Source organism: Tetranychus urticae, chromosome 2 (genome assembly GCF_039701765.1).
Source record: "Tetranychus urticae isolate SD_2017Ah chromosome 2, NJAU_TeUrti_SD_1.0, whole genome shotgun sequence".
Lineage (NCBI taxonomy): Eukaryota > Metazoa > Arthropoda > Arachnida > Trombidiformes > Tetranychidae > Tetranychus > Tetranychus urticae.
Genome location: NC_142959.1, coordinates 13,633,270 through 13,648,421, shown reverse-complemented (window position 1 = coordinate 13,648,421; position 15,152 = coordinate 13,633,270). Strand labels below are relative to the sequence as shown.

General features: G+C 32.7%; 1 protein-coding gene across 1 annotated transcript; it reads left to right on the top strand.

The window, feature by feature from the left end:
• The first annotated feature begins 3,651 nt into the window (after window positions 1-3,651).
• Window positions 3,652-6,137, top strand: LOC112539239 (uncharacterized). Its single transcript, XM_025161589.2, has one exon. It carries the CDS (start codon window positions 3,840-3,842, stop codon window positions 6,135-6,137), a length of 2,298 nt encoding a protein of 765 aa, XP_025017357.2. The 5' UTR covers window positions 3,652-3,839.
• The last annotated feature ends 9,015 nt before the right edge of the window (window positions 6,138-15,152 follow it).

Sequence of the window (15,152 nt, the reverse complement as noted above, 5' to 3'; positions counted from 1 at the left end):
GTAAGTCTTGCTTTGGCCTTTACTCTTTCATCTCCACATTTTTAGGCTGATTTACCTGAAATTGGATATTCAGAGGCTTTGTGGACAATAATTAAGATTTGATAGAAGGTTAATTTCATTGTCTATTTATTTAGGTATACTCAGAAAATATGGGAAACAATGTGAATCCAGAAAACCAGTCTTAAGGCTTCGGGTTTTCAAGCCTTGTTGGGTAAAAGGTACAAGGTTAGATATTCAATTGTCTACCAAATGTTTAATCGTTTCTATAGCTAATCACAGCTAATCATCTGGTCAGTGAGATGCAATTTAAATGATGGTTTCAATGATTAAATAATGTCACATTGAATGAACACTTGAAATGAGACAAAAACTAATTGAACTCTGATTTACACTCTTGTTATTCATTTGTTCATCACTTTGTTCTTCCCCAGTCTCACTTGTCAGTCTTATTTCATTGTTTCTCATTTTATTGTTTAGCTTTATTAAATCTCTTCCAACCAATGTACATATTTATTGGTTGTTTGTTGATTACTTTGAATTATTAACACATTTACTAAGGAGTTTAACCAACAGATTAAAGATGGCAGTAAAAGAGCACAAATCGAGCTATTGATGTAATCTGATTGAGCTTGACCTTTTAAAGATTCGAGAAAGATCAAACGGCCTGAAAAATTCACTCATAGATTTTCAGATTTTGATAGCTTTGGTCTTCACTCAATCATTTGGGTCATCTGTGTGCGTCGACCTCTGTATGGGCCAAAAGTATGGCTGAGTGTAGAGACCAGTTGGTTACTGGTAACTGGTTACTTGGGTAGAGGGGAAGAAAGTAACCAAGTATTGACAATATAACCAGTTACTTTAATCGATAACAAACTAACCTGTTACTTGCTGGTTATTTATGGTAAATAAATTGCAGTTGAAGGTTACAGTTAATAATATATTAATAATAATAGCTATTTGATGAACTGTTTCTATGAGATTTTTCACTACCAAGCTGTTCATCTTTCAACTCTTGTTTTCTTTTAGCCTCTTCATGATTTGAAGTCACAAGAAAAGGCCATCTTTCATTGTTTTACTGAAAAACACCCGTTTAAGGTATTTTCCCCCAGTCTCCATCTGAAAATTAAGTTCTTATTATTGCCGGACAAAGTAAGTGTGCAATACTTGAAGTCGGTTACTGCATGGTCAACGGAAAATAACATTAAAAGAGCATAAATAGTTCAAATTTACCTCAAGCTCGTCCTGATGAGAAGTTCTGGTCATTGTGTATGGCTAAATATGCAAAGGACAAGAATACGACCTCAAATTTCGAGCAATTCAAAAACAACTTTTACGAGAATCTCAAAAAAGTAGTTAGTAGTTCTGGACCTAATTTAATGTAAGGTGCTAGGTCAAAATTGTTGAAATTTCAAAAGATGGAGCATTTAGCATTCAAAAAAGATTGAAAATAATATTTATCTTACAAGTACACGAGTATTGAAATTTTCCTTAAAATATCCATTCTAAATTCATTAATCGTCAAAAAATCATAGATAGTGACTGTGAAATTTGCTTTAAATGGGCCGCTAAAAAATTGTCTTAACCGAGTAATTTACATTAATTGTTACAATAGAGCTTCAATGTTTAAATTACATTTAAATCAATTGCATTTTGGTTCAATTCTATGTGAAAATTATAAATAATCAACTACTATTGTTCAGTTAATTCATCATTCAAATGAGATCTTTTTCTATCACCAATTTATCCTTTTGTTCCACTTTGCTATTTGCATTCAAGGTTGGCTATTTGTTATTCCTTGCTTTTCTTCGTTTCAACTGTGGAAATCAGATTCTTTGCGAATTCCTTCGCAGGTTAATATTACTTACCTAATAATAATCATTACAACATCGACTAAAAAATCAAACATGGAATCAAACCTGTCATTGAAATTCTATTTTAGATGATGATTTAAACTGATGAAATTGCTGCGCAAAAATCTCATCAAGCCTTTTATCCTCAATTCAATCACTTAAAACATTGAATGAGTTTAAAAAAGCCGCGTAACAATTGAATTGGTTCAAAATTCACTTAAAGCTAATGCTGATTGAGAAAGTTTGAAGATGAAAATATGAATTTTATTTAATATCAATTTAACCAGCTTAAAGGTTTGTATCTCATTCAGGTGGATCAGTGTATTTAGACTTTTAATTAAAATGAAATTGCTGTTGATACAACTATGGTTTAAATATGTTTAGTATAACCAGTAACTGTGATTATTTGCCAGTTACAGATAATTGGTTACTTTATAAGATAAGATACATTTAATGTTGACTCTAAATTAGCCTATTAACTCAATTCTCACGTATCAATCAAGGTGCAAGATTGATAAGTAAATTGTAGCTGCTCGGGACAATTCGTTGTCTTCAACTGTCAACCTTTTTGTGTTGAATCCATTTCTCCAATGCATGATGTTTAAATTGTCTTCTGATTTATTCTAGTCACACTGAGCGATTGAGAAACAAGTATCCGTCGACATTGTACCAAATCAATGTTTAAGCCAAAAAGTCGCGATAATAGTGGCAAGAACCTTGGACTCTGCAATCGTTGAAAATTACTCGATTTAACTCGACTCTGTCTTGTAGAAAAAAATAGTTTAGCAGTTTGGTTTCCATTACAGTTAACTTTCATCTGTGCTCTCGTCGTTGCCACCGCAATGGCCAATGGTTGGGATAATTGGGGCAAAAATCACTGGGGTGGTTGGTCTTCTTCTTATGGTCCTTCACCATGGAGCAATGATTATGGATACAAATGGTCAAACAAGAAGGCTTCAGTTTTCCATGGCATGTTTTTTTATCAAAATTACCAGAATTTATCAGAAATTATCAGAATCAATGAATGTTAACTCATTTATTGGAAATTTGATTTCTTGGGTTTCCTTCATCTTTTTTTGTCCCGATCCAGTCTGGTTAATCTAGACTTCAAAGGTTTCTTCTTGCATGGGAAAATTACACTTCTGGTTACCGTCAATATAAAAGTATCTATTTTACTGAAAGATTTACGGAAAACAATTTAATTGAACTACCGTATGAGCAGAAATATAACTTTTTACATGTTAGACTTACCTAAAACAAAAGAAACTGACAATAGACTAAAAAATTAGGGAAGACTCAAGTAAATAAAGGTAAAATGTTTATGATTAAAGGATGAAAGACAAAGTGAAAGTAAAAATCAATAGAGATGCAGAAAATCATGTAATGATGACGAGAAAACATTTTTGAATAAAGGATGCAGGGTTGAGCTGGTTCCCATTAATAAAGATTTTAAAAACAGGATTATTTAAACGAAAGCGAATCGAAATTTGATGAGGTCCAATGAAAGTTTTCAAACTGCTTCAATTTTTCATTGAAAATAATTAAGTTTGATCTTGAAAAGCAATGTAGCGAGCTTTAACTATTGTTGATAACAATTAGCTTTCAAAACTTAATAAACCATCATCCATTGTTAATAATGATGACAAGAGAAGACGAAAAGAGAAGATGAAAAGAGAATGAGAAGAAATGCCGTAAAATAAGATCAGTGAACTGCAGATATATGAAAGGTAAAAATATTAAGATCATGAAAATAAATTAAGAATCACAATTAACCTCATCAACAAAACATCCTGATCACTAATGTTAGACAGAAGTAAAAGTTGAAACCAACAGTCAAGAATAAGCTCTCATTGGAGAAGATCATTTAACTCAATCATCTTTCTCTTGTAATTTAGTTTAATTGCTACTGATTATTATAATGTTGAAATGTAATCTGAATGGCCCATCAAATTGTGCAACATAAGTGTTTGAAGTTAGTTGTGCTGAGAAATGTCGTTCTACCAAATATTGCCTCTTCTGTGGACCTTTTTAATGTTTGTTCAATCTCTGGAAATTCCTGTGGCTCACAGTAAATATTACGATGGTGTAAATGATTATTACATGTATGCGAACAACAATGTGCGACGGGCTAACCGACCTCGAAATAGTCGACCAGCAGTTGTGGCAACATTTAGGTTTGAACAGAAACCCACAGCGGGTAAAAAATCGGGTTGGCATGTGTCGGGATGTTATTGTCCAGCAAGTAGCTACTACTGTGATTGCTCCAAGGCAACAACTCGAGTTAATATGATGATAAATCCAAGACGTCCCAAGTCAACAACCAAAGCTCGCACTCAAAATAAACGAGTCGTTAAATATCGGGAAAGAGTTAGAGACAAGAATGGTGTAAAAACAAAACCTCTTTCAATTCGAACTGGTTGTTTCTGCGATTCTCTAGGATGCCGTGGAACAGCCTGCAATAGACTTAATGGATGTGTGTGCAATGATGATAATGGAGTGTGTTGGGGAAACAATTGTCAAACAGCTAAACCAGTCAACACTGAACGCAGTTTAGAGTCACCAGTAATCGAGCTACCAAGCTCGATGGATAAGCCAACTGACGATTTACTCACGCCATTTATCAGTCTGTTGGAGACTAATAATGGTACTTCTGATGAAAGTAAATTGGTGGAAAGTGAAATCGATCGTGAGTCTCGTGATAAAACTGAAGGATGTTATTGTGATGAGACAACATGTAAAGGACCAGATTGTAACAACATGAATGGCTGTTTTTGTGGTTCCGATAGGTGTTGGGGTCGTTCTTGTGGAGGATTATCTTCAGGAACAGAAGAGGATTTAATTTTTCGTCGGAAAAAATTTCCTGGTTTTGAATACGACAACTCTTTAGATAAAGTAACCATGGTAAAATCCAAGTTTGAAAATCTATGGAATAGCAAGAAAAATATGATGCAAACCATGGGAAACAAATTCGGAGGTTTGGTGGGCAATAAAGTCAATATGGTTCAAAGTAAATTGAATGGAATCGCAGGAACAAAAGCTCACTTGATAAGCTCGGTTGGAAATAAATTTACGGATTTAGCTGCTCATAAAGGTAGCATGGCGATACCCAATAAGTTCAACTTTTTTGATGGACCAAGTAAAACAGCTTTAACTATGAATGAAGTTATCGCCAGTGATCCAGGTAACGTGGTCAATAGTAACGCTGATTCAATCGGAGGTTGGAATGATATCAATCTTCTCAGTGGTAAACCATCACAATTATCTGGTGATACTAAAATGAACAAGATATACACCATGAAGATGCCTCAAAGTGATCGAAATTTGAATAATAATATGATGATGGTGTCAAGTAAGGACAAGAATAAATTGATCGATGATATTTCAAGCAAGTTGAATACTTTGTTAGTTACCAAGCCAGCAGATCATGGTTTTGAACATGGCGTTTTAACTGCTAAACCAGTGACTAATATTGATGGTAAAATGGAAACAATGTTGGGCAATAAAGTGGACGTTCTTACTGCCAAAGTGAATAATTTAATAACTGGTGACGCCAAGGGAATGAAACACTTGGTGGGTCAAGTTATTCCAGTGATTAAAGCTTTTCCAATAGACAGCATTGAAGGTGTTCCAGTTCCTCAGATTCAAGGAATGACAATTGGATCAGTTCCTTCGATGCCAGTGGAAACCAAGCCACATAAACCACCTAAACACCACTATGCTCCACAGCCGCAAATACATCACAATCAGCAATTGATGCACCATCAACCCCACCAGAATTTACATCAAAGTTACATGTCATTATCTTCACATCATTCTCATCCTCAAATTCAACAGCAACAGCTTCAGCACCAAAGTCAACAACAAACACAACATCACTTCAATCAAGAACAACCGCAATTTAATAAAATCCACCAAAACCAAGCACAATTCAATCAGATGCAACAAGATAATATGAATTTCAATCAAGTTCAGCACCAATCAGCCAATCATTTATCAATGAATGCTGATGCATCATCGAGCAAGCCAGCCGGTGTTACGACTCCTAATCCAATGTCAAGAATGGCTGCCCAAGGAGCAAATAGTCAACAATTAAATCAGCCAACAGTTATAATACGAGCCCCTGCCAATGGACCTGTACCAGCAGTTACTATAAGAACAATTGAAGCACCTCAATCAAATTCAAATACTAAAGGACAAATCTTTCCCGTCAGCGCAATGATCGAAGCAAATAAAAATAATGGAATGCTTACAATGACACAGGATGATAACCTTAACCGAAAGTTCTAGGTGGAGGGTTATCAGTAACAAGATTGTTATTCATGTTAATGTTATTGTTATTACTGTTGATGTTATTATGAAAATGTGAGAGATGCGAAGTTGAAATTATTGAAGTTAAAATTGGGTGAGACAATTCGCCGTCGTGATTTAACAAACTCATAAGACTCTTCCATCCGTAATTTTTTGGTTGCCATTAAATAAGCCATGCATATTGTTGCTGATCGACTGATTCCAGCTCGACAATGAACCAACACCTTACCATTTGATTGCTTGATTGAATCTGTTGAAATGGAAGAGAGAAGATGAAGAAAAGGTTAGAAAAAAATACGATAAATTGAAAAATCCCGCTGATTCCAATTGGTATTGACAAAGGAAACGCAAATGGATAAATTAAATGGAAACAATGGCAATAATAATTGATTATGTATCAATATATTTCTCTCTAACTTTATCAAGTGTTGATGACAAAATTGACGTAAATTGATAATACTATTAATCATGAGAATAGAAGGAAAAAAAGTATAAGAATTGATCTGAACAAATGAGAAGAAAAAAGTAACTCAAAGAGAGTGGGAGAAGTAATATGAATTAGATTATCAGTGGGATATTATTTCAGTTCAAGACTGAACTAAATGTTATTAAACAATCATTGATTATTCGTGATCAATGTAAGAGTTAATAACTTCAAGTGTAAATACATTGCAATATTGAGTTAAAATTGGAAAATAAATTCAATTCAAAGTCGATTACATTTATTTTTGTGTGAAAAAATTCTGACTTTCAAATAAATATTATGAAGAATGGCAAAGAAATTGTTGATGGTGAGGATTATGGATGCTCAAGCTGATAATGAACATTTTGGTAAGAACCAATGCAAACACAATGTTAAATCAAAAAATGTAAGAAAATTTTGAGGATTAAAAATGGAAAATACATGTAAATACATTTAAATGTATAGCAAATGAAAATCTGAGATCTTGATGTACCTGGAATTTTAGTAGCTATCTTAACAGTCTGTTATTGAACTATTAGTGGATCTATTGAAATGTTTGCATCTTGGTGGTAATCGAACAGGACTTTTGCAAAATCACGTTCGAGTTGATTTAAATTTTTCCTCACCAAGTACTCGAAATCATCACGGATGCCATTATCTCATTTTTGTATTTGCTAGGAAATAGTTCGAACGCTACACTGGCAATGTTACCTTGCATGTAATACGATTTGATAAAAAACGCCTTTTGAGCTTGTGTCAAATCAGTCATTTTCATTTAATTCAGTTTTTTTCCGTAAAATATTAATCAAAAAACTCCCAAAATCATCTTAAATTAAAATTTACGATTAGATTCGATCTCTTAAGGAAGACTGAAAATCATATAATAAGCTGCCCGATGAATAGTGAAAATAAGCTATTCCACAGTAGTCTCATTATCTGGGATCTTTCTGTAATCAATTTTCCTTAAAAAACATAGCACTGTAACACTTATTCTTAGGTACACTTTAATAAATGTAAAATCATACATGGGCACTGTGAAATTTGCTTTGAATAGACCTCTAAAAATTGCATTGACCGAGTACTACAAATTATTTGTTCTAATAGAGCTTCAAAGTCTAAAACACATTTTTATTGTCATTTAGGTTCAATTCAATGTGAAAATTTTAATTAGTCAACTACTATTGTTAAGTTAATTCATCATTCAAATGAGATCTTTTTCTATCACCAATTTATCCTTTTGTTCCACTTTGCTATTTGTATTCAAGGTTGGCTATTTGTTATTACTTGCTTTTCTTCGTTTCAACTGTGGAAATCAGATTCTTTGCAAATTTCTTCGCAGGTTAATATTACTTACCTAATAATAATCATTACAACATCGACTAAAAAATCAAACATGGAATCAAACCTGTCATTGAAGGTCTATTTTAGAAGGATGATGATTGAATGAAATTGCTGCAAAAAATCTCATCAAGTCTTTTATCGTCACTGAATTCACTGAAAACATTAAATGCATTCAAAAAAGCCGCTTACGAATATAATTGGTCCAAAATGTACTTAAAGCTAATACTTACGTATTGAGAAAGTTTGAAGATAGAACATGAACTTTATTCAACATCAATTTAATTAGTACGCATAATGGTTTGTCCTTTATTTCGGTGGATGATGTATTTAGGGTCTAAATTACTGTTGATCCAATGATGGTTGCTCTTCAAATACCAGTACTAGAGGTGTTCCGATATATCAATATACTCGATAAAAATCGATATTACGGCCTCGATATATTTTGATATTTCGTATGATATATCGATAAATACTCGAAAAAAAATTGTTGAAGTTTTTGGTCATTACTCAGGTCAAAAAGTTTGATATGTCGCTATTTTCATTCTTTTTCACATTCATTTCAATTTTCGAAGGAGTTAATTTGATACTTTTAACTTACTAAAGGGTGTAACGGATAAAAAACTATTTTTATCTCAACATTTTTATCTGGGAAGACGAAGATGACAATGATAAAAATCGGAAGAAAGAGAAAAGAAACGTCGCAAATTATTCCCAAAACACATTTTTATCAGTGTCATCTTCGTCTTCCTAGATAAAAATGTTGAGATAAAAGTAGTTTTTTATCCGTTACACCCTTTACTTAGCCTGTTCAATCATATAAAAAACTTATCCAGTCACACCTGACCTAACTTATCTCTTATTTCACTCAAGTTGCATCATTTATGTACAATATTCAATTATTTTATCGATAAATATCGATATATGAATATTCAAATAAAATCGATATCAAAGCAAACGATATGATATTTATCGATGTGGTGCAAATACTCATATCGAACACCTCTACCCTTTACTAATGAATCTGGCTGGGTTCAAGTTGCTTAACACTTTTATCTTATCTTTCAATCTTTAACCAGAAAATTTTAAATGAAAAACCGTTTAAGCAAGTTTAGGTTTGTTGAAATGACGCTCAAAAGCTAAGATATTACATCACATCATTATTTGCACAAGTTTTGGACTTTGTGTCACTCTTCCAAATTAATAAACTATGATCAAAAGAGTAACGTCTTCCTTCGCTCTTTGCCTATGATCAAAGAGTAAAGAAGAAGAGACTGCGATAAATACAAATACCAATAGGTACAATTTGTTGCTATATAATAGCACTGGTGGTGCTAGTAGTAAGAAACTCTTTCTTTTCTCATTCTTTTTTTAATCAAAATTGACCAATTTAATCAATTTAAAAAAATTGATAATTATTTAACATGGAAAGAGAATACAGCAACAAATCTGGATTTGCTTAATCGTAGTCTCTTCTTCTTTACTCTTTGCCTATGATTAAATTTACTACTCAATACGCATGACAGTCTGATAGCAAACTGACAAACTTGTGAGCAAAACTGTTGCTTCATTGTTGCTTCATTATCATCATTTTCATTATTCTAACATTCTTATTGTAAGTTTTCCATAAGTTTCCATCATTTAAATCAGTTCTTATTGTTTTCATCGGTTTTTCATCAGAATTAAACCTTTAAGTAACTGATAAACCAAATAAATCTGTAAGTTTTCATGCTTTTGCTACTCAAAGTTCATCAATATTCAAAAAAAAAGTAAACAATTTCGCGTTGTTCCATCAACTACATCTATTATCATAATAAATATCATGTTCATAACCAACATGAATATAGAGGCAAGTCTACTTCGTAGTCTCCAATACAGCTTCAATAATCAAAGGAATTGTGAAATAACTCTCATGTGCAAGGGTAACACTATTAAGTGTCACCGTCATGTGCTTGCTCTTCATTCCTCACACTTCAGGGATTTATTCAAAGATCAAACTAATTTTCCGCCATTCATTGCTATTTTTAATATGAAATATATTCATCTCAAAGCCATAGTTGAATTCATGTATTTTGGAAAACTTGGGATTAAAGAAAATCCTGAAGAGATGCAGAAAATAATCAAATGTGCTGGTGATCTCGGTTTGACTGCATTGGTCAATTTTATTGATGAATACATAAAAAAAATTCGAAAATCAAGCAGAACCAATTAAATGGGAACAATCTTTCTATTTGTGAGTTAAATGGTGATATTGACTGTTAATGAATACAATTCAATTGCTAAAACTGTAATTCAAATGATAATCACTCAATAAATCTGTAAGTTTTCATGCTTTTGCTACTCAAAGTTCATCACTATGTAAAAAGTAAGAAATTTAAAATATTTTTCATTTATTTTTCAGCTCAATTTTGTGAAGACTTTCAACTTCTTTTTCTTCAAGAAATATGGCGACTTTCTACTTCGATGTAGGTATGTTACAACGATGCCCATATCACCCTCACCATCGATTTGTATTTGGCTGTTTTGACTTTGGCCATTTTGGACTTGGCTGTTTTGGGCCCAAACCTTCATGTTAAATAATGTCTTCGTAGAAATGAAAGAAATATTCGAAAGAGTAAAACCACTTGATTAAAATTTTCGTTTTTATGAGAAACATCTTGCGGATGCTCTTATTCATCTCTCATAATAAAAATTCTTGCATTAAAATATTCCATTAGTTATTTACATCATTTCGTTAATTGTAATTAATATACTAATAACTTCGACAAAAAAAAACCTGTTCCACTGAAAAAGGAATGTTCACTTTATCTTATGCTGCACGCTCCGATATTGGCGACCGATCGTCTGACCTAGTTTAATTGCGTATTAATTTAACTTACTTAAGCTCATTTTCACGTCAATAGTCAAAATTTTCTTATTAATAAAAACTTTAAGTTGACTCGTTACCATCTCAAGTTGAAACTGATTTGGTAAATAAAACATTTCAACTATAATATTCGCATAAACTTGCTGATGAGGCATTAACCGACAAACTTTATTACCTTTATTACCATGTCTAAATTTTGAAATGAACTTTCTTGGAACTATATTATATAAGAACAATATTGATTTAATAGGTCTCAAACGGTTAAATCAAAAGTTGATTAAAGTCTTTCAAAAGGTCTTACCCAATTATCTCTGGGTAAGTTTCTAGCTGCCCCACGACCCACTGAAGTTAGTATCAGTTTCGCTAGCAGGTCTTTATGGCTTGATGGTCTTGATCAAAACTTTGTTGCAGTTGCCTCAATTGTCAGCCCCTTCTATTACAGGGGCTGACCTAAGCTCTAATGGAAGATGTTCTGGCTTAAGATCAACTTCGATAAGCTTGCAAAGGTGTTCAGACACTAGCCAACAGTGTTTTTTGGCCACCGTTGAAGCACAGTAGCGTGTATCCTTATTTGTATGGTAATCACAGCGTCCATGATAATCGTATTTTGAACCATCAAGCATATTAAGAAGATGAGGTTTGATTCTGTATCCTTTCTTTTGGCTCAAAAAGAAAAGAGATCAATACAATCTAGAACTTCAATTCCATCTGTAAAATGCTCTAAACCAGCCTCTTGGGCAATTTTTTTTTGAAGAACCTTCGTTTTGCCAAATTTGGACTGTTTCAGAGAATATAATCTTTACAGCTTTCCCTTCATCAATATATACTTCATTAATTATTGAATTTTTAAAAATATCATGTAAATCACAAACTAAGTCGTTGTATTCCTGTCTTCTTTTTTCCAAATCATATTTTCCAGTGCGAAAGTCCATGGTAAAACCAATAGCTTCACTTGTTAGATCAGATGCTTCTATGCCGTGATTTTTTGCATGTTCTTTAACTATTCTGGTCATACCAGCAGGTGTCTTTCCGGGGTCTGTAAATTTGTTGATACAACATGTTATTCCGTCAGAGATACAGTATTCCAATTTCCATCGGATAATAAGTATCACCATGGACGCATTCATCATTTTTTTCCGCAGCATTCCGAGTGGCACATAATACATTTGTAGCAATGAAGTAAAATTTTTGGTTTATTATTCTTTCATCATCAGCATTCTCGATTAATTTTCCCAAAGAATTTGTAAACTTTTTTCTAGACTGTTCTACTGTAACTATGGCACTTGCACTTGAACATCGAGATTCGGGTCTGGAGATAGGGACATCTGGATCTGGTTTACTCGAACTTGGTTCTACTTTGACTTTACGGTTTGCCATTTCTTTAGCAAATCCTCTCAAAGGATATCTCTCTCCGGCTTTGTATTTTTTGGTAACTGAGGAGGAGAAACAATAAGCTTTTTAAATCACTATCCAATGGTATAAATCCAGGTATTTATGTATTAATAACAATCACTTTTTTGAAGTAAAATCAATTATAAATCAACATTTGATTAAACCAAAGAGTAATGTAGTCTAATTTACTCTTTGAATTAAACACAAATTAAAAAACACAACAGAAGAAAAGTGAAATTTTTTGTTGAAAGAAAAGGCATGGTTGGTACATGTAGTAGAGTTGTTCCAATATATCGATATGAGTCGATAAATATCAATATTTTTCACTTGATATTTATTGATATCTCGTACAATATATCGATTCTATTAGTGTTTTCGTTTGTCAGAAAATCTCGGAACTTTTGTTTGTTTACTCAGCTTTCTTCAGTTACATTTCATTACATATCCATAATTTGAATTAGACAGGATTGACTAAAAATTAGAAAATGAAAATGCATGTAAATGGTGCTTGACTCGCAGGGAACTTCACGAGCTGCCTAAAACCGATTTGAATGAGTGAGGGGACATTAGATAGGGGATGATGAGGGGTAAAAATACAAAGTGAAGGGTTTTTTTCTGTAAACTTGTTGGTTCATGAGATATTTTTTGATATTTTTCAGTAGCATTTTTCACTCAACAATATTTTTTGATTCACCGATATTTATCGATATCATCCATGCAATATATTTTTTATTGATATCTTCTATTGATTCATATCGAACATCACTAACCAGTACAGTGTAAATGTGATTATTTGCCAGTTACTTTATGGTTACAAAACTTAAGCGCCAATATTGAAAACATTTTATCGTTTTTTCCCGCCATCTATTAACTGAAAGAAAAGCTCAACATTTTCTGATTCACTTTTAAATTTGCCTCTTAAAGTAACCAAAAATCAGTGTCTTAGCAACATCAAGTGTAACCAAAAAACCAGATTAACCTCTCGTCGTCAATGCCATTTCTTTAACTGTGCTTTAAAGGTAAGCTTTATTTAAAAGGTGAATCTGAATGAGCGTTAAGATTTGGGTTATTTTCAGCAAAGAAGATGCAGAAAAATCGTTCTGCGCTAAGGCTCTAAAGTAAAACATAGTTCCGCTTCACTCTTCTGTTGAATGAAAAGTTTCAATTTATTATCCAAAAAGTATTTTTGCTAAGGAGTAATAATAAAAAAATGAAACATTTTAGTGGTTGGTGGGTTTGTATGATCATGCAAACTGAGTCTTGCTAAATTTCTCCGATCGACAATTTTCGATTTAATCGAGGTCAAAGTTGAATCTTGGATCGCCTTTTGTTCAATTATGGAAGCAGAAATTGCGTGAAACTCAATTTCCTGACAAAACTTTTGATGGTCAACCAGAAAATGAACTTATTTTGAGTTATAAAATTTTATCTTTTTCAATACAACAGGTCAGTTCGATTGTTCAGTTCAACCTTCCTCTTCTGTGATCGTAAAATTACAAGCTGAAAGTTATTATTCATCGATAAAAATTGTTGATACACATCAACGATTAAACAGTTTTCTTGATTTGGCCACTGGCCTAAAAACTTAGAGTTTCAATATTCTGATAATGGTAGCTCGGTTAGAAGTCATTCGCAAATGCTTCGTAATTAAAGCAAACAAAAGGGACTAATCCACAAGTTAGAGAATACGAAAGGTCGAAATTTTAACACAAAAGTTTAACAATAAGTTGAAAATCAGTACAAAAGAGCTGAAAACAATTACTATGATTTAATGACGAATTTATTGAATTGAATGAAAAAGAAAGTTAATCAACGCGAACCTAACCTAACCTAACCTGAAACAAAGCGATCAAGACCAATGACCAGTCATTAGATTTTGTTATGGACTAAAATAACATGGCTGAATACCTAATCTGAGCTAATTTATCCTTCAAATTTGTGTGTTGAGTAATCAAGAATCAAATCTGACAACATAATGCAATAATTTTTTTCTGTTGGATCTTGAATGATCTGAAATTTCAACATAAGAATGATCTCTGAAAATTAACGAAAAAACTTGAGCATAATTTGCTCTAATTTTTTCACCCAAACCCATTCTGCTTAAATCTTTTTTCTCAATTTTACCAACACCGAGCGCGATAATTGAGTTAAGTAAATGAATTGTGATTGTATTGTCATTCGATACAATTCATTTTTTTCTGAACATTTTTTAATCAACAGTTTGTCAATCACTTTCATCAAGAAAATACATAATTAAAGACTTATAGATGGCACTGAAAATTTATCATTTCATTTAAATCTCAATTATTGCATGTTCAGATTCACACAGCTATTCAATGCCGATAAATGGTGTTTTATTATATCCTGTAATTGGGTGTTGAAGTGAAGACACACAAATAAGATACATTTAATGTTGACTCTAAATTAGCCTATTAACTCAATTCTCACGTATCAATCAAGGTGCAAGATTGATAAGTAAATTGTAGCTGCTCGGGACAATTCGTTTTCTTGAACTGTCAACCTTTTTGTGTTGAATCCATTTCTCCAATGCATGATGTTTAAATTTTCTTCTGATTTATTCTAGTCACATTGAGCGATTGAGAAACAAGTATCCGTCGACATTGTACCAAATCAATGTTTAAGCCAAAAAGTCGCGATAATAGTGGCAAGAACCTTGGACTCTGCAATCGTTGAAAATTACTCGATTTAACTCAACTCTGTCTTGTAGAAAAAAAATAGTTTAGCAAATTGCATTTAAATAATGATTAAAGTAGCTGAAAGTTAACCCAGAAAAGTTAATAGCTCATTGAATGGTCTCCAATACAGGAATTATTAACTGTAATATTAACTGCAGCCATATTGGTAAACTTGATGATTCCTCTAATAATGGTGATTAAAATTTCGATCAACCGAAGGACAACCATTTGGCTTCTGA

Coding starts and splice junctions, on each gene's coding strand:
- LOC112539239 (XM_025161589.2), top strand. CDS start 3,840: ATGTCGTTCTACCAAATATTGCCTCTTCTGTGGACCTTTTTAATGTTT.